The sequence below is a fragment of the Ptychodera flava genome, unplaced genomic scaffold (assembly GCF_041260155.1).
Source record: "Ptychodera flava strain L36383 unplaced genomic scaffold, AS_Pfla_20210202 Scaffold_61__1_contigs__length_779756_pilon, whole genome shotgun sequence".
Classification (NCBI taxonomy): domain Eukaryota; kingdom Metazoa; phylum Hemichordata; class Enteropneusta; family Ptychoderidae; genus Ptychodera; species Ptychodera flava.
Window position 1 is genome coordinate 46646 of NW_027248383.1, and position 18750 is coordinate 65395.

The 18750-nt window shown below is 36.1% G+C and overlaps 1 protein-coding gene and 1 long non-coding RNA gene across 2 annotated transcripts; both read right to left on the reverse strand.

Annotated features, from left to right (window-relative positions):
- Nucleotides 1-6629: 6629 nt before the first annotated feature.
- Nucleotides 6630-12502, reverse strand: LOC139128616 (uncharacterized). The gene is made up of 6 exons (XM_070694357.1): nucleotides 12373-12502; nucleotides 11078-11329; nucleotides 10495-10631; nucleotides 10189-10284; nucleotides 7958-8131; nucleotides 6630-7470 (listed from the first exon to the last, which is right to left on the reverse strand). The coding sequence occupies exons 1-6, from the start codon at nucleotides 12374-12376 to the stop codon at nucleotides 7234-7236; spliced, it is 900 nt and encodes a 299-aa protein (XP_070550458.1). The 5' UTR covers nucleotides 12377-12502; the 3' UTR covers nucleotides 6630-7233.
- Nucleotides 12503-14599: 2097 nt separating this feature from the next.
- LOC139128626 (uncharacterized) lies at nucleotides 14600-17160 on the reverse strand. Its single transcript, XR_011551358.1, has 3 exons — nucleotides 17113-17160; nucleotides 15184-15453; nucleotides 14600-14851 (listed from the first exon to the last, which is right to left on the reverse strand). It is a non-coding gene; the product is annotated as an uncharacterized lncRNA (long non-coding RNA).
- Nucleotides 17161-18750: the final 1590 nt, after the last annotated feature.

Below are 18750 nucleotides of genomic sequence, written 5' to 3' on the forward strand. Positions count from 1 at the left end.
TACAGACAAATGACAATATCAACAGCACTGACAACTCATTACAGGACAATGTTAACCTTTTCACCCCCAATTCCCTGTAAACAGGTCCACACTCACCATTGATAACAATGGATTTGGGAGAAACCATGGTGGTGAAAGCGTTAATGTATAAGCATATGTTTTTGCATTTTCTTGATTCTGCTAAAAGCTCATGATGCATTTTTAGTTTTGAACAAAGACCACTCAACTTTTGAATTTTATTGACTAGATACAGGCTGTACTCATGTTATTACACCGACGAGTCATAAACAGTGATTATTTGTATATTGTATTTTTTGGGAATTTTTTCTATTCTTGGTCAAGAAATCTTCTCTGAGATCACAACTCCAATTGATTTGAAAGTTGGTGTGGAGGTTTTTAGGGTACAGCTCAGTAAGACTGTTTCAATTGTGGTGAAGTTTGCATAATTGTATATTTGGCAAACTTTTTACCATTGTCTTTTGCCAAGTCTTTTTTTTTTTTAAATCGCTGCTACAATTGTACAGACGTTCAATGAATGACTTGAAATATTGGTTTCAAAAGTCTGGTTATATTATTGTTTGTGATTTTTTTCAGAAACCGCAGCTTTTGTTTAACACATGTGTCAATTATTGTAAATATTTCATTGGATTAGTATTATTCAGTGAATAAAAAGGACATTATTTTTTAATTGCATAACAGTTGTATGAACTTAAATTGTTGATGTGTGTAGTGTAACATGTGAGTATGAGTAAAATGAAAGAATACTAGTATATCATGAGAATACCGGTAATACATTTTAATCAATAATGGTAGATATTGTGCATACCATCCTATGGCAATATGCCTGCACATAATTCTGTAAACACAAAATGGAAGAATGCAGAAAAGATATTAAATATCCGCGCTGTACATATATATCAACTTGGTCCTGTTTGTTTCCCCATAATAGAACTGCCCCATATCTATTTTCTAAGCATGTCTATGCATCATTACCAGTGTAATTGTTGATAATTGCACTGAAGTAAGGCCTTTTGAAATGGATCTGTCAAAAATAACATAAAGGATACAGAGGCCATGTTTAGAAGCAGAATACAAGGTTATTTTGGTATACAATTATGAAAATAAAATGATGAAACAGTACAAAATGTGCAAAAGGTTCAGGTTACTGTTTCAAGTAAATATTGACTCATGAGAAATTCAAAAAATTAAAAGGAATGACAGCAGAGCAGTGATAATTTTATTCGATTTCACGCAAGGTACCATGGGAAAATTTAAGGCAGGAGGGTGGATTCCCATGATCACTAATTTCACGCAGAATCCATTGAAATCCTGCACAGGATTATTCAGGAGACTGTCTTATGGAATCCATTAAAATGCTGTAATGGATTCTGCTGTGGATTCTAAAAGTGTTCCGTATATAGAAGAATCCATAATTGGATACCTTAGGATTCCCTGAGTACCCACAATGGATATCTCTGGATTCCCTTGGATTCTGATTGAATCCACGGAGGAATCCACAACAATGCTTGATGGATTCTGGCTTTTTCACATAGTGTCAATGAGAAACATGCAGTACATTTACTGCTTAAATTGTTGGGGTTTTGTTAAACGTACTTCCAGCAAGTCTTGCAATGTTAACACCCTTACGATTTAATACATAACACTAAGTATAAGAAGCCAACTTGAGTACGCCAGCCAGGTTGGTCTCTAAATCAACATTACCTTATCAATCGACTGGAAAGGCTCCAGTGTAAATTTGTAAAATACTTTTGTTGCAGAGTTGGCATGTATACTCATCAAATAACTACAAGTCACTTAGTACATTTTTCAAACTTCCGCTTTTACAGTAGACAATTTTTAGGTATGACTTTCTTTTATAATTGTGTGTTTTCTCTTTACAATTGTCCTGAAATTTTGGAGAATGTATTTTTAAAGTACCTTCCCGTTCTTTACACTTTGTACAGCATTTCAAATCAACATTATCTAAGAATAATGTGCACACGTTTGCATACCTACAACGATCTCTGAAATTTCTAAATACTATTTTAACGAATCAGAGTTTTGATATTTTAATGATACTATTTTTAATGATGCTATGATACAATCTGCAGGTTCTTATTTTATACGACATATTCGTGTTAATTTTTTTCTCACATTTTCAGTTTTTTGTTACATGTTTTGTCATTTATTTATTTTCTCGATGTATGTTTTGTCTTGTATTTTTTTCTTTTTTTCTCGAATTGTAATTGGGCGCAAGCTCTTTCTTCCTGGTCAAATTAAACGTATTTTTTTATAAGTAAGAGGGCAACAATCTGAACCTGGTCCATCTGGCGAACGAACAGTATTTTAGATATCTGAAGGGAGGTTTTCCGCTTTGTCAACAATAGAAAAACGTATTTCATAAGTGCAACCTCCGTCATTATTATGAGAAGGTGAAATAAGTTATATTTGTTTGAAGGCGAAGTCGTGTGAGACGGAAAATGCAATAATTGGGAGGCCTGTAGGAAAAAAGGAGTCAGAAGGGAGAATTTCTTGAATTTAATTGCACACTAGTAGGGGTATTTTGCAAAACTGTTATAGCGTGTAGCTTTCACTAAAATATGACGTTTTACGCTCCGTTCTGGTTAGACTGGTTTGGCTATTCCTTACACTGATTTTGAAGCCAGTTTTCAGCCATTGCATGCAGAGACTATTGTGATTTGCATATGAATAGATAACCGGCAACTGACCCTGCAGTGGTATGTGAATGAGGTCACCAACCGTGATGTGCTATGAACACAGTCATTGCGCTGAATCAGTCTCCAGTATACCATTGCATTGTACAGTGTGGTGCTATAAAACCTTTTATATCATACCAGTATATTGAACGCGCAAATGCAGCAATCTGATTGGTCGAGACGCGAAAAGACCGTGATATATTGTCGATACACCACGGCTGGCACACGCGCGAGCGAGCTCTCGGCAAGAGCCAAAATCCTTTATGATATAATAACAATAAATCACACCCAGCGACGGTATACCACTCGATTTTGACCTGTTCACTTCATATATGCACTGTCGCTCGGGCATATATGTCGTGAACTGGTCAAAATCTCGTGGTATACCATCGCTGGGTGTGCTTTATTGCAAATAGTCCTGACCAAATTTGGAAAAGTGTCCGGTCACGTGACCGTAGTGTCGCCTGCAGCTATGCAACAATGGCGGGTGACTAGAACTTGATGTGCGTCCGGGATAGGTGACGACACATTCTCTAAAACAGATTTTCCAACATTTTCCATTTTCCAACATTCCAACAGCGTAAAATATTGAACAGCTCATCGACGGAAAAGATTAAAGTGCAACCAAGGATGTTGCTAGGTATGCTTAGAATATATTTTGAAAGATGGTGGTACCACGTACATCTGAAATCGCGGGGAAAAACCGCCCAGCAAGCTTAAACTTGTCACAATGGATTGTTGCGGTGCAAAATATCAAAACACATTTAAAACTATATAACAATACAACATGAGCATGTGGTGTGTTATAAAACACCTATAGCCTGGTCTTTATTCGGGCTATAGCGCCCGTCTATTACCCCTCGTGACCGTGTGTTACCAGAAACACATCACTATACCGATATGTTTCTGGTAACACACGGCCCCTCGGGGTAATAGACGGGGGCAATAGCCTTCATGACCAGGCAATAGGTGTTGAATATGACTCTACGAACACTGATTGCTCATCATTCTCACAGCAGAATATTAAAACTTCAAGTTGTGTTGCTATTCAAACACGTGTGACAGTGGTTATATCAGTGTCCTTGCACACTGTTTATTCCTCAGACGAAGGTGCTCCCATACAATGTCACGTCATGAAATTGAATCTGAATTAGTAAATTGTTTCAATCGTGCTCATTAAGAACACCGACAGCTTTAAACCTGAATAGTTCCCACATTTCTTACTACTAGTCTTCTTTTTCCAAATGCCTCCCTTATTTAATAGTACCAGTATGTATAAGACAATGCTCAAAATATAAATTAGAGATTATAAAAATTGTCACTATATGTAATTTCTTTATCATAATTGACAAAGTTTGGATTCGACCTTCTTACTTACATAGTATAATTTCGAATGATAATGTTGTTTTGAAAAAGTTGACCTTAACGCGGCAAGAAAACATATGGTTTCTGCAAATACCCAGCCTCGTTCAGGTACATTTATATCTCATTTTGGGTAAAATATATTACAAACAGAGCTCGGATTGTACTCAAATCGGCTTCGGAAGGTTTTTATTGCTAATATAAGTATACTTTATACCTGGCGTTAAAACTGTTCCTTGAAAGCTTTAGTACCCAAACGGAGAAAGAAAAATGAAATGTTGGTCGTCGTCTCAGACGTCTCCCAATATACAGCGCTCGGGACAGAGCACTGTTCGCTTGAACGACAGATAGTACGTGTACACGATATGGTTATGGAAGTGACGCAGACGACAAAAATGACAACGCTGTTTTGATCAAATACTCAATCGGTTTTACAGAATATTTCCATAGCTATTCATTAATTTATCTATATCTCTCAAATAATTATATATACATAGCGCCGAAATATCTCTCTCTCTCTCTCTCTCTCTCTCTCTCTCTCTCTTCTCTCTCTCTCTCTCTCTCTCCTCTCTCTCTCTCTCTCTCTCATTAAGCTTCCATAACCAAGTTGAAGGGTCATATTTTCCTTGGTTTATTTTCCACAGCCGACTTTAATAGCTGCCGTCCAATCAGAAATAAATAGGGCGAACTTAACACACTGATATAGTTTAAATACACTTTTATGCCATGGTTAAAAATATGTTTAGTGCCTCGTTCCCATTGTACATTTACTTCTACTTTTTTGTAATATGAAATGTTATTTATAAGTTGAACAATATAGATGACAGTAGTAGTGCGCCCTCAATGGCCACATCATGTTTCCTTAATTTGTAGGTGTGCTCTCTGGCGGAGGGCCATTGCCTTTAGGTCTTCACAACATTCCATTCATATTTTTAAGTACATAATTCCAAAATGTTAATTCCTATTTTCGTTTTTTGGTTTTTTTTTTCTGAACGACTTGATCGCAAGCTAGTGCATTTTGATTTGCATATGATGAATAACTTACTGGTACATATGACCCTGTCACAGTAAGTGAGGCTACCAACAATTCCCCTTGATTTGTTCACTCAGACATTTTTGCTAAAGGCTTTTTCAATTTTATCAGTTTCTTAACCATTTTTAAATTAAAATTTAAGTTCAGGATTATTTGTTAAAACTATGTTCCAAAATCATTGATTATGTTTAAAATTTAAGAGTAAATTGAATGAGAAGTCGATGTTTGGAGGTGCTAAAAATTACACACTTGTCAAGATAAAGTTATCAGCAACTAAGATGGTCTCATCATACCACCTGTCAGACATGCAAATTTCCTTTGTTACGAACATTGAAAAAACAATACCTTTCTTTTCCTAACACAGATGCAACTTGTTCCCTAGTTTCCTTGAAAATATTGTGTATGGCTGTCAAAAATCTCTGTCGACAAAATTACAAAATTGCTATCTCCTCCGTGGAAAAGGGGTTGATCTTCTCATTATTCACAGTGAGAAATCAGAAAATTATGATTATCAGAATTATGTTGCCAGAATTTTGAAATATGGACCAGGTTGTTCTGTACTGAAGAAATGTGCTTCAGTTGAGTGAGTGCTCTCCGTGTGTACAGATCATGGAGAATTGTGGGTAGCCTCACTTACTGTGCCTGTGATGGTGTGTATCTGGATTCCGAAAGGTTATCGCTGTATCGTGCAACGATGAGAGATCGTCATGGTGAATTGCTGTCCACGTATATATTGCTCCATTCTACAGTGATAGCGTTGATTAGATAACGAGTTTACGAAATCATTGTAAGGTTTAACATCACAGAAAAAAAATCAATGTTCCCTTGCTATTACCTGCAATAAATCGAATCAAAGCTTCTTTCCTGGAAAGCAGTCTAGTGCCACAGTTGTCTTTACAGACAGTACAGTTTGATCGTTTCACTGGTCACAAGCTTATATTCGAACGAAGACGCTTGCATAATAAATCTATATAATGGTAACCATCTTGTAACTTCATTTGAAATGTATCGGTCATTGACAAGTACACTTTAAAAGTATTGTATTCAAAATGTGACTGATTAGTTTTTATAATGTGTGTTTTATTAATAAAACGCAAGTTCGTACATATTTGCAAATTTATACACTGCCTAAAGTACGCAGTGTAAATGTTAGCTTATTACGCTAAAATGTAATATTTGCAGAATGCCTATCGTTGTAATGGGGTCGTAATATCAATGAAATGTCTCGATCGATTCAAGGCCTGAATATAGTTAAGTTTCGCTACATATAAATTACCTTGCGACTAATAGGGATAGCCTGTATATTCCGTTAATCCAGCGTAATCCCGTGTGCAGGAATCACGCCGAAATAAGAAGGCAGCTTTTTCTTAATTCTTATGATGGTGAGCGTTCAACATAATGCACATTTTGATAATAGATGGAAATATAGCGAAAAAGTGAGACATTATAAGCGTTTACAAATTAAAGGGTTTGTCTTGTGTTATGCTAAAGTTTTATCTATTTATCAAAATGTCGGTTTTCTCTACTTTTAATTTCCTACGGATATATGGATGTCTTATAGACGCAATAAACTAAGTAGCGTACAAGTTAAAGAACACTAAAATCATGTGCATGATTGCACACAAAAAAATCTGTCCATACGAGAGGGCTTTTTGCACAACATCATCGCGACCCGAGTTTTATGCTCCAAAAGAAAAACAGGTTTTCTTTTTCCTCTTGTTGTTTCTTTCAGACTGATTCTTAATTTCAGTCAGAACGTTGAAAATACATGATTATTTTTTGCTTACATTAAAAGTTGGGGAATTGGGCAATTTCCCGGACGTCTTTTTAATTTTTAGCTGACCCGAATTTATTCGAGTGCTTACTATGAAAAATATAAGAGGAAAGACAGCTACTATTGAAGATTAATGAGAATATGCTGGGGGTGTCGTCTTGTGTGGAGTGTCAGGTGCAGCCAATTTTGAAAAGCTCAAGAATGAAAGCTTCCGCCATGGTCACGATCCCTCCTGTTATGCTCTTTTGCACCGTAGAGGGACCGTGCGTTACTGTGAAAATTTTCTCGCCTGTGATTGACCAATGAACGATCGGTCTCAATCTTTTTATGGGTGTTATTTATCCTCTCTACAGTGGTGAGATTGATTCATCTGTGTTATTCGTAGCATTCAAACTAGATGAGCTACTCTTGATATCCTCAACTTGATCAACGTTAACCACTTCACCTTTGTCGCTCTTGCCTCCTTTCATTTTCATGTATTCAATTTTATCCCCATCACTTCCTTCCATACTAATGTATTCATTTTCTGTACCGGGACTTGCTCTCACTGAACCTGCTTTATCTTGTTCCGTGTTTCCGTTATCCTGGTGAGTTAATTACATGCAAGGACGACTTATTTTGCATGAAATCTCCTTCCGTGTTCATTATTAGTAGACGGGATGACATTCAAGAATTGTTAATGATGATTGGTATAGTTTTAGCAGTATGCTTTTACTGCAGCTGCTAATGAGTAAATGATAAGACCGCAAACTCGGATGAAGTCATATGGCGACAGATCATCAGACTAGTATTCAATAATTCTATGGAAAAAACTACCAGCTCATATCTGATGAGCTCCCAACATTCTTGCCTTCAGATCTCAGCTTTTACCACAAATTTATTCTAACGAGCTTAACTGTGACTTAGTGTGAAGCGCCAGTGTTGATGGATACTCGGCTCTACATAATTTATCTTATCTATTTATATCGGTTTATTGTTTATTTTATTATTTTGAATAATCAGTATGCTGTATTACACGTAAAATTCTATTTATTATGATGAACTAGGACAAGTGTTCAGTAGATTACTCACATTTTGCCGGACTTCTCTTTCTTCCGTGCGTGAGTCGGGACTAACCTGTGTATTGGCATGACACTCAGCGAAGATTGTTTGATTTGTTGATACAGGGCAAAGATAGTGATGCTCATTTTCTGACTTTGTGCTTTCTATCTCTTTCTGTACAATTTCCGTGTTCGCCTTCGTTATCTGTTTCAGAAAAGAATAGGATTTTTCCCCCATTTATAACTCCCTAAAACTTTGCATTTATCGTTATCAATATATAAACCAACTGATAAATATTGTTGTTATTTCTCATGATTTCTAAAAAATTATCATTGTAGCAGCCAGTCAAGATGGATGGATTCACTTGTACCTGCGTTTGAATGATTCGTATTTTAAAAAATAGCGTTTTTTAAATAGAGTTTCTAAACAGAGATGTTAGGTACAAATTGAAATCAGTTTAATAACTCATTATGTCCCTTAATGCATGGGATAGTCGACTGCATTGTCGTGTGTTGGTATGCGGCTAAGTCGTTTGATAGGAAATTGTTAAGGTCGCAGGAAAATAATTGGTTTTGATAGAAGAGGTCGCCAAGGTGATAATTTTTTACTATTATCGCTCTTTATTGAGCACAGCTTTTCAAAAATGAACCACCGTTGCGTTGACCCGTTGGCAATACACGAACTAGACATAAACCTCCCTCGTCAACACAGTCTCGTGTAATTATCCAGTGGTAATATCGGTCGATCACAATAAATACACTCTATGAAGGAGGTCAGATGTAGTCAAAGCAATACCACTAGATTCACTCAATACTCAAGCAAATGGTGGGTTCTGAGCGGAATTTGTGTAGATGTGAGGTGTTATTTTTAATCCTCGCTGCCTCCGTCCAGACAATGTTTCAACTTTCTCACAGTTTATTTATTTGTCAACGACTTTTATTAGGCTACTGCCTAGACGATAATTATGCCTGGAAACGTTGGCAACTCCTCAATGCAGGCAGTATTTCTAGTTCCTGTGTTGACACCAGGTCAGCGAAAACCACAGTATTAAATTCGTTGCATTAGTTCTATCGACTTCTTGTTAAAAGTAAAGAAATTCCTTTTTTGTTTCATTTAGCGAAAACACGATTGGAACTAAATTGGGATAATTGGATTGGCGCAATTTCTCGAAAATTTTAGAAATTTGTCTAATTTTCACCATATTTGCTTACCATCTTTAAAATTTTATTCAAAATTTACAATGCTGTTGAAATGTTATGAGTAAGAATCAGTGCATGATAGTATCTAATGCAATATTGTTCAAAACATTTGAACAATATTCATATTTGAATGAAAATATGCGAGCTTGTCTGGAGTTTCTTCATTACTGAAACACTAGTAATAATCTCAGTTTGTCACTTTTCCTCGAACAAAATGAAGTTTTTCGATTGATTTAGAGTTAAGTCAGTCAGGGTCATTTAAAATGTGCCCTGACTCAATTTAATGTTTTTGAGGCCTTAAATTCACGAAAAAGTCAGGGGCATTTCAAAAGTGCCCTGACTCAAAAGTCGTCAATTAGAGAAATTTTAAGCATTTTGTCTCGTTTTCGTTAGTATATTACCCCCAAAAATGAACTTTTTTTCTTAAAGTGAATCCAATGAATGAGGTATGCAAAAATCGTTGTATTTTCGTTGTTTTGTTCGATGAGAAAAATATTCCACATTTTACACTATTCTATCATTTTGTAAAATTTCAGCTGTAAAAATTTCGATTTCGTTACATTTTCCTAATAATTACTCTCATCCAATTTTCCCAAAATAGTTCCAATCGTGTTCGAATGTCTTAGCTTCATAACTGTTTTCAGACTGATTATAACTTCACACTATATTTGAAAGGCAAATGTAGCTATTGTCATTTGAACAATACTGAATGTTTACTACTAATATTGCTTTTAAAGTGATTGGCTTTTCTATATAGTGGGTAATTACTTATTGGAACTAAAAGCACATGGATTTTGTCTCTTTATTTTATGCAATGCACAGTATAACGATTATCCAAGGAATGGTATCAATATTACGCCGTTAATGCCTCTTTATGTCATTAACCAAGTACATGTAATTACCATTGATATTTCTAGATCCGGTCTACTCTTACAAATTCTCGGTTTCTCCTTTAAAGGCCAGGTTCCTTCTTTACTAAACATAGCAGACATTGTTATGTCTGGAAATACTTACAGGCTCCAAAATCTTCGAAATAGAGTGGTATATAAATCATGGTCTTACCTCTGACACAGATATCTGTGTATCAATATCTTCATAAGGATGCTGACTGTAATTCTCATTATTTTGATGTTGTGGTATGTCGTTGACAGAAGCATCCTGGAAATAAATTAATGAGGTTGTTCGGTGAATAGATTTCATTGAAACTTCACTCGATACTTTGCCGAAGTAGAGCTGTACGGATTTCTATGCAATGTTTTCTTAAATTGGTAGTCATGCAAGATCTTGAATGTAAAATCTTGCGTTGAACGGAAAATTGCCTATTTCAAGTTTAGGCGATATATAAACGCGTTTATGTCAATAACTCACATTATCTTTTGGCTTGCCTTTTCTCCTTTTATTCCACCATACTCCGAATATTATTAATACGACGATTCCAACGCCGAGTAAACCAAATATTAGACCAAGAAGTGATATATTAGTGCCACCAGTAGAAGGTATATAGACTGTTAATGATAGAAAATACCTACGTAAAGTTAATTGTATTTGAATAATTAAAAATACAATAGGGTGCGCCCATCGCATAAACATAAATCTTAGAACACTGTATCTGAATAAGGATTTTAGCCTAACGTACAGGTATTTCAAATCGTAAGTTTTATGTCCGAAATAACGATAGATTAAACCACACAGTTCAGATAGCCTTTCATGCACTTACACTAACTTATCGCTAACAAGAAACTATTGTTTCAGTCCGGCATATACAACGCAACACGGCTTGAGAAAATGTTTCTTGCGATATGATCAAACATGTCATTTACCGTATTACCCGTTACCCAGGTTCAACGCTACTTTACGTCTTGATATTGAGAACCAATGTTGGACTTAATTTAATAACTCTTGTGTACATTTTAACTTCGGTGTAAAGCAAACACGTCACAAAATAGCTTACCTACGGCTTTGTGGTATTCACTGTCACAAATGTTTACCTCCAAGCAGAATGCTATGCGAAACATGACGTCATTGTCTACTTCGGTCTCCACTTCATAGCAATTTGAGTCGGATGAATAACACTCTTCAAGAACAAGCCATTCACTTTCGATCGACATTTCGATTTTCACGCAATTTTCTGTCAAGCTTCCTTTTCCGTAATTTGTCCAAGTCAAAGTGTTGTTAGATTCAAAGTAAAACACTTCCGGCTTTTCTAAAGCATTAACAGATGTATAAAGAAGTAAGAAAATGAATTTATTAACAATTTCAAACTACACACTAAACAAGTGCAATATTACTCCTGTTAAACGTTTAGTATTATTCATTAAAGACTCAATTACATTTTTACTTGACTATTGCAATGTTAATTCCTTCGTAGGGGTTTTATTCCTCCAACTTTGATCACGAACAAAGAGAAAAAACAGACTAGAAATGCAGCACACCTTTTGTCATGGCCATCTCGATCAACAATGTTTTTTTCATCATAAGCTCCACAGGTGTCAGACTTTTTTGTGACTTCTTGCGTGGTTCATAATTGCCTGAGATTATGCGAAAAGTAGGACGAGATGGTATCGCGCTGGCTGTCGCCAAGAGACATTTTTACTTTGTGTGCCTCAATGCAGAAACACTGCTTCACGCCAGTCAAAACATAACACGCCAGCAGTTTACATAAACACTTCCTCTCATGCGGACTTGTAGAAGACTATATGACTGATCGTAAACTATTGATTAAAGTCTGACAGTATCGATAAAAGACTTTCAAATTGGTTTGAAACACACTTGTTATATATATTCATAAAAATATGAGAGCTACTTTTAAAGAAAAGGTAAAACTCACATACGCGAGGCTCAAACCTTTTCTCGTTTTCGCCAGCAAATCAATTCTGCTCAGCACTACACGACAACAACAATACGAATTTTGCCAAACATAGTTTTGCTGAAAATTGCGAAAATCCGGAAACTACCGAAGAATGCATGTTCGGCACTCTTCGAAAAGCAGAGACAATACCATCTACCTGAGGCGAGACTTATATGAAGAGGAATACGCAACCACGTCACTCCTTGAACAATACCTGTTTCTAGTCTGTTTTTTCTCTTTGCCTGTGCTTTGATGATATGTTAATCGGTGGCCTGTCACCAGATTCCAAGAAACATTTTAGTTTGTGAGATAGAAACAGCAGTGTTCAGTATAAATTGATTCGACGATAACTTGGCCTTCAACAGTTTCCAATATACTGACGGGGATTATACACTTACTCATTGTGTCTATTTCATATAAATCTGACTTGTCACTTGTTCCTACACTGTTGATTGCATAGCCTCTTACTTCATAGGTCGTTGACTCATCGAGGTCCTGGATATCTGCCAGGAGATCATTAGAACCACTCCCAGTCCAACGAGAAAATCGTCCCCTTTGGATCCGTATTCAACGAGGAAGTAAATGTTTTCTGGATCCCTTCCATCGAAACCAGGAATGATTTTAATCAGTAACCTGTTGTGGGTCTTTCCTGAGGCTTCTAACTGCGGTGGTTCAGGCACTTCTATTTGCGAGCACAGAACAGAGTACTTTTGTTTAAATAATTTCGCATTGTTTCGAGAAAAAATTTGTCTAGAATTGCATTTGAAGAGTACGTGTGAGGTGTTTGATCAATGGTAATGAATTGTAATTAGAATATGAACAACGGATCGTATAACATCGGGGGAGTAGATAAATCAATTTTTGATAAAATACGAAAGGACAGTTATCCCAGAAATCGTCTACAACAGCGATATTTAGATTTTCATCGTATTTTATTGATATTGTGATATTGAAACCGCTTTCATTTCGTCCCTCAAGTATAGTGAAACCTTAAAATCAATATTATTAGGCATGTTATGGCGATGCATTGAGCATAATATGAAATTTTATCATTTGAAAAGTAACTCTCCTTGCGGTTATATAAAACTGAATTATGAACAACTGCACTGGTCGTTACACTCGTACATGATATGCTGACAGGTTAAACTGTATGCATGTATGCATTTTGATTGAAATAAAGGAAGAATAGATGTACAAAGTTATGCCATTTTACAATATCCTGAATTCAAAAAACACATTGTTCATATGCGCCCGGAGATATCACATAATACGAAAGCAATGAATGCATGAGATACACTTTTTCTTGAGTCATGTCGTAACTACATAACTGTATAAAATTCCAAGAAATAGACTAAGTCCATTGAACTGCAACTAATGAAGTCATCGGGAAGAAGTGGCAGTACTGCAAAGTCTTGACAAAGTGTGGAAAATGACAGGCGTTCTCGACCAATTTCTTCAATAAATGATCTCAATAGGAATTTGATCGCTGCATTTAATGCCAATAAAAACAATAATATTTAATTAAACATTGCCGCAAAATTTATGAATTTGACAATCAATAATTGCATGTAGATTATATTAGGATGTATGTTTTATTCCGCCTACTTGATGATCATAACGACAACGGCGACGATGCCCTTGATGGTAATAATTATGACGATTCTTATGATGATCATGATGATGATGATGATGATGATGACGGTGATGATAATGGTGATGATTGGGAGGAGGGAGATGATAGGGGAGATTCTTCATAGTTCAATAAGGCATCAAAGTGATTTGAAGAATTGTTAAAATTCAGCTCTCAGAATATTACACGGAAAAATCGACAAGGCCGCGTTACCTAGGTACGGAAAGACTGATTCCTTCCGATAAACTATTTCCAAAGTATTATTTTACCTTTTTGAAATAAGGCGACTTGAAATCTCCCAGTGCCTATGCTATTGACACCATGTACAACGTAGCACCAAAGTGATCTTGAGTTGTACTCCTTATGAAAAAGACTACTTGTGGTTTGTGTGTTGGTCAGTATTGGGAAGGTTCAAAATCACCGAGCCGCATTCACTGAAGGATACGGGTAAGGGATTCGCTTCAACTTCAATAGTTAGGATAACAGATTCATCAATGCCTGCGGCAAAGTCTGGTTCACCTATCTGTGTTGGTGCAACTGGTCAACGTTTTCATGTCCTATTTGTGGAGTGGCATGTACATGGGATGTGTGTTTGTGTGTGGTGTGTGTGGGAGAGAGGAGAGAGAGAGAGAGAGAGAGAGAGTAGAGAGACGAGAGAGAGAGAGAGAGAGAGAGAGAGAGAGAGAGAGAGAGAGAGAGAGAGAGAGAGATGCATATCTCGATAACATGCGTCAAAATAATTTCCACTCACAACTTCACGAATGTATCACATTGCAGCCTTCTATGGTTCGTAATCAATGTTTGCAACAGGTGGGATCAAGTTCCGCTTTTTTTAAACGTATGTTTCAATAGTAATGCAGCGTTCAGCAATTGGTCCAGCTTACCCGACAACGTGGGAATTCCATGTTGACCTTATGAGATTTCCTCATTTTGACAACCCGTATTGTATTAGCTTATATGCAATCCTACACCGTAAGATGTTTACTTACATTGGACATCGACATTTATAGTTCTTTCATCTTTCCCAAGCTGTCCGTCGAAAAGAATATTAATAGCAGAACAAGTGTAAAAACCGGCATGTGTTCGTTTGATGTCTTCCAATATCAGTTCAGCCTCATGATATTCAGTAGCATCTGGCAGTGTCCAATAAATAAGTGCTCTAGGATTGGCCTCCGCATTACATTCAAGCTGTACTGTATCCCCCTCTACTGTTGTTACGTTTTCTAAAGTTGTTATTGTCGGGGAATCTAACAAAAATGACAGGACAAGATGATAGATTCGTGCTCTAATATAAATATATTTTTTTTCCGAATTGGTTTCTCTTCGTCTTTTCCTGTCTAACTTTACACTGTTCTCTTTTCTTGCCCGTTACCTACAAGCACTAAATAGAACTACAAATAGAACTACCAATAGAACTACTACCGTCCAATTTTGCATTCAGTGTGTTGTTCTATTTTTCTGCCCAGTTTGTCATAAGTCTTCATTAATCAGTCTTTTGTTGTCTGTCCCGCAGTTTCATTTTTGTATGCATTAATTTACTTTGAGCAAGGTTTTTAAATGCTGTATAAGTTTTACTTACATTGCACATCGATATCAATTGCAGCTGAGGCATTGCCTTCCCTATTGTCATAGAACTTGTTTTTCGCATCGCATCGATATGTCCCAGCCTGGCTCCGCTGTGTCGAGTTAATGATTAACAATGACTTTGTCGACAGCAATATTCCTGTTGGACTAAACCATCTGTAGTTTGGTGTAGGATTGGCCTCAGCATGACATGTGGCAGAAAACGTTTCGTGTTCTTTTACTTTTCCTTCATCATCATATAAAATTTCAACTGAACTCGGATGGTCTAAATAACGAAAAAGTTGGAGTAACTGTCAAAAATTAAAGTCACACTAAATTTATTTTCTTCCGTAACGATTATTTCATTTAATGCCAAATACCCATTTACACTCTGACATCATTGGTTGATATAGTGAATTATTAGTGAAGACTGCTTAAAGACGCAACCAGCATGATGCGACATCGTGTTTAGTCTGATTTCCAGCGGATGCCCTCCTCAGGTGGTCGGTATGAGCGTTTAAATAACGGACTGCAAAACGTCTTAATGCGTCACATTCAGCGTGCCCTTTCTTCTTTGCTCTGATCACAAATGCGCAGCTAACAAAGCTTCGGTCATCAGGTCAGGAAAGTTGGCACACAGTGGACTATTAAAATCTCCAACGTGTGGAAAAGTTTAGCCGCAAAATGTGCCTCTTTCCTGTAAAGACCTAAGCTTTACAAACTACGATTTTCAAGAGACGTTAAAGTAGGTCAATAGTCGTTCGAGATCATAAGAAAACTCAGTTAATTAATATGGTCCTACATAGATTTATACTCTGCAAAACAGCATTTTTTGTCCATTAGTCTTATTAGACGCGGGCATAATTCATTTCCGAGTTGTACCTGTCTTTTGAATGTTACCTGAATAAAATATGTAATACTTTCAGCTAGGTCGCTTTGCATTTGTCAAACGATATAATCATCCGGATGTGTGCGTATATGGAAAACAATAAACCGATAAGCTTATCAACAGATTAATATTGTTTTTTAAAAGCTGTTGGTATATATATATATATATATATATATATATATATATATATATATATATATATATCGTCTCTATTTCTCACTTATCCGGAAAAAGGTCAAGCGATTTTCATTGCACATTCTGTACTCATGAACATTAACACCAGCTGGTTCTCTATGTAGTTTAGTTTAGTGTGGTCTAGTTTACTTTCGTGTATTGTATTGTATTGTATTGTATTGTATTGTATTGTATTGTATTGTATTGTATTGTATTGTATTGTATTGTATTGTATTGTTTGTATTGTTTGTATTTTTTGTATTGTATTGTATTGTATTGTATTGTATTGTATTGTGTATTGTATTGTATTGTATTGTATTGTTTTTATTGTTTATGTTTATTGTATTGTATTGTATTGTATTGTATTGTATTGTATTGTATTGTATTGTATTGTATTGTATTGTATTGTATTGTATTGTATTGTATTGTATTGTATTGTATTGTATTGTATTGTATTGTATTGTATTGTATTGTATTGTATTGTATTGTATTGTATTGTATTGTATTGTATTGTATTGTATATTGTATTGTATTGTATTGTATTGTATTGTATTGTATTGTATTGTATTGTATTGTATTGTATTGTATTGTATTGTATTGTATTGTACTGTACTGTATTGTATTGTATTGTATTGTATTGTATTGTATTGAATTGTATTGCATTGCATTGCATTGCATTGCATTGCATTGCATTGCATTGTATTGTATCGTATCGTATCGTATCGTATCGTATCGTATCGTATCGTATTGTATCGTATTGTATCGTATCGTATTGTATTGTATTGTATTGTATTGTATTGTATTGTATTGTATTGTATTGTATTGTATTGCATTGTATTGCATTGTATTGTATTGCGTAGTACATGAACCATCACCACTCACATTGAATATCAAACGTCCATGTCGTCTGAACATGTCAGTGGTACCTCTAAAGATGGATATGTATTTTGCAACTGTACACATCACTGCTCTCAGATTTTGAAAATACTTTGACCATATAAGAGGGCGATGACCTTTCGTTTCGGTGTCTGATCCATTAATTGTCCAAACCAATTCACCGGGAGGCGCTGCCTTTCCGGAATCACATGTCAGATTTGTGAGATCACCGCTGGCTATAGTTCGATTCGGTCCTATTGGACTAACGTTGCAGACTAGATAGGCTAGATCCTCCTCTTATGGAGAGAGAGAGAGAGAGAGAGAGAGAGAGAGAGAGAGAGAGAGAGAGAGAGAGGAGAGAGAGAGAGAGAGAGAGAGAGAGAGAGAGAGAGAGAGAGAGAGACAGACAGACAGACAGACAGAGAGACAGACAGACAGACAGACAGACAGACAGACAGAGAGAGAGACAGACAGTAACAATGGCAGACACAGACGCAGGCCGACAAATAGCAAACACGAGGAGAGGAAGAGAGGTCAAGTAATGTATATTTCCAAACGCTATGCAAAAAGGTAATGAAGAACATAAAGTCAAATAATGGAACGTTAATATATGCAAACGTATTTTGTTTAAAAAATGATAAATGTTAAATGAATATGCTTTAATTTGATATCTTTAAAAAATACAACATACCAAATATTATTAACTCTGCTGTGTAACTGCTTGGCGACACCCCAAAAGCCCGACACTCCCACTGCCCTTCATCAGGATTCAATTGTACGTCTTGTATCTGAAGGTTGTATTCTCCGATGGAATGATTGCCTGATACCATGCAGTTGCTGCACACATCTTTGTTTACAATTGTGCCAGCTGACACAGCTCTATCGATGGGAAATGTTTGTGACCACTTTGGCCAACCCGTATCTGGTTCAATCCCATCAAGTGTGCAGTGTAACGTTACTGTAGTGCCTTCCAATACAACAGTGTCATTTGGAGTTCTGATCCATGAGACGCATTCAACCTCAGTAACTGAGAATAGAACACAGTTAATTTTTCAGTGTTGTAAACGCAGTCTTTCTTAGATGTGTACAGTTTGTAGTGTTGTGTAGACAGGAAGTTAATGCTCTCTTCTGAGGATATTAAACCGGTTTAATGATTGCCTAGTAGTTATTTTATAGGTTAAATTGTGAGCAGAGTTTTTAAATTAGTTTGACATTGTAGGTAGCAGAGCAAATGTCAAATCGAACGAGATATGCACATGCGCAAAATGTGTGTAACTTTTTTCTTCCTCTTTCACGTAGTTCCTTTTTTTCCATAGAGAAGGCTACTCTGTTTAGATACATAAAATCATTTTAAATCAACACAAAGGTACCGTCTTTCGGTATCGTATATATCACCTTGAACGCTTGAGAGATTCACCAACACAAACAGAATTGATATAGTTGGTTATGAGTTCAAGAATTTACTGAAAACACGATTGAACTAATTTGTGATAATTCGATCTTGACATTTTTTTCAAATTTATCAAAATCGCTAGGTGCCCTACAGCTGAATGTCGCAATATTACAACTTACTCAGAAAAACAAGTGTGTAACTTAAAAATAAAAGTGAAAGATGTTACATGTGCAGATTAAATCGACACTACT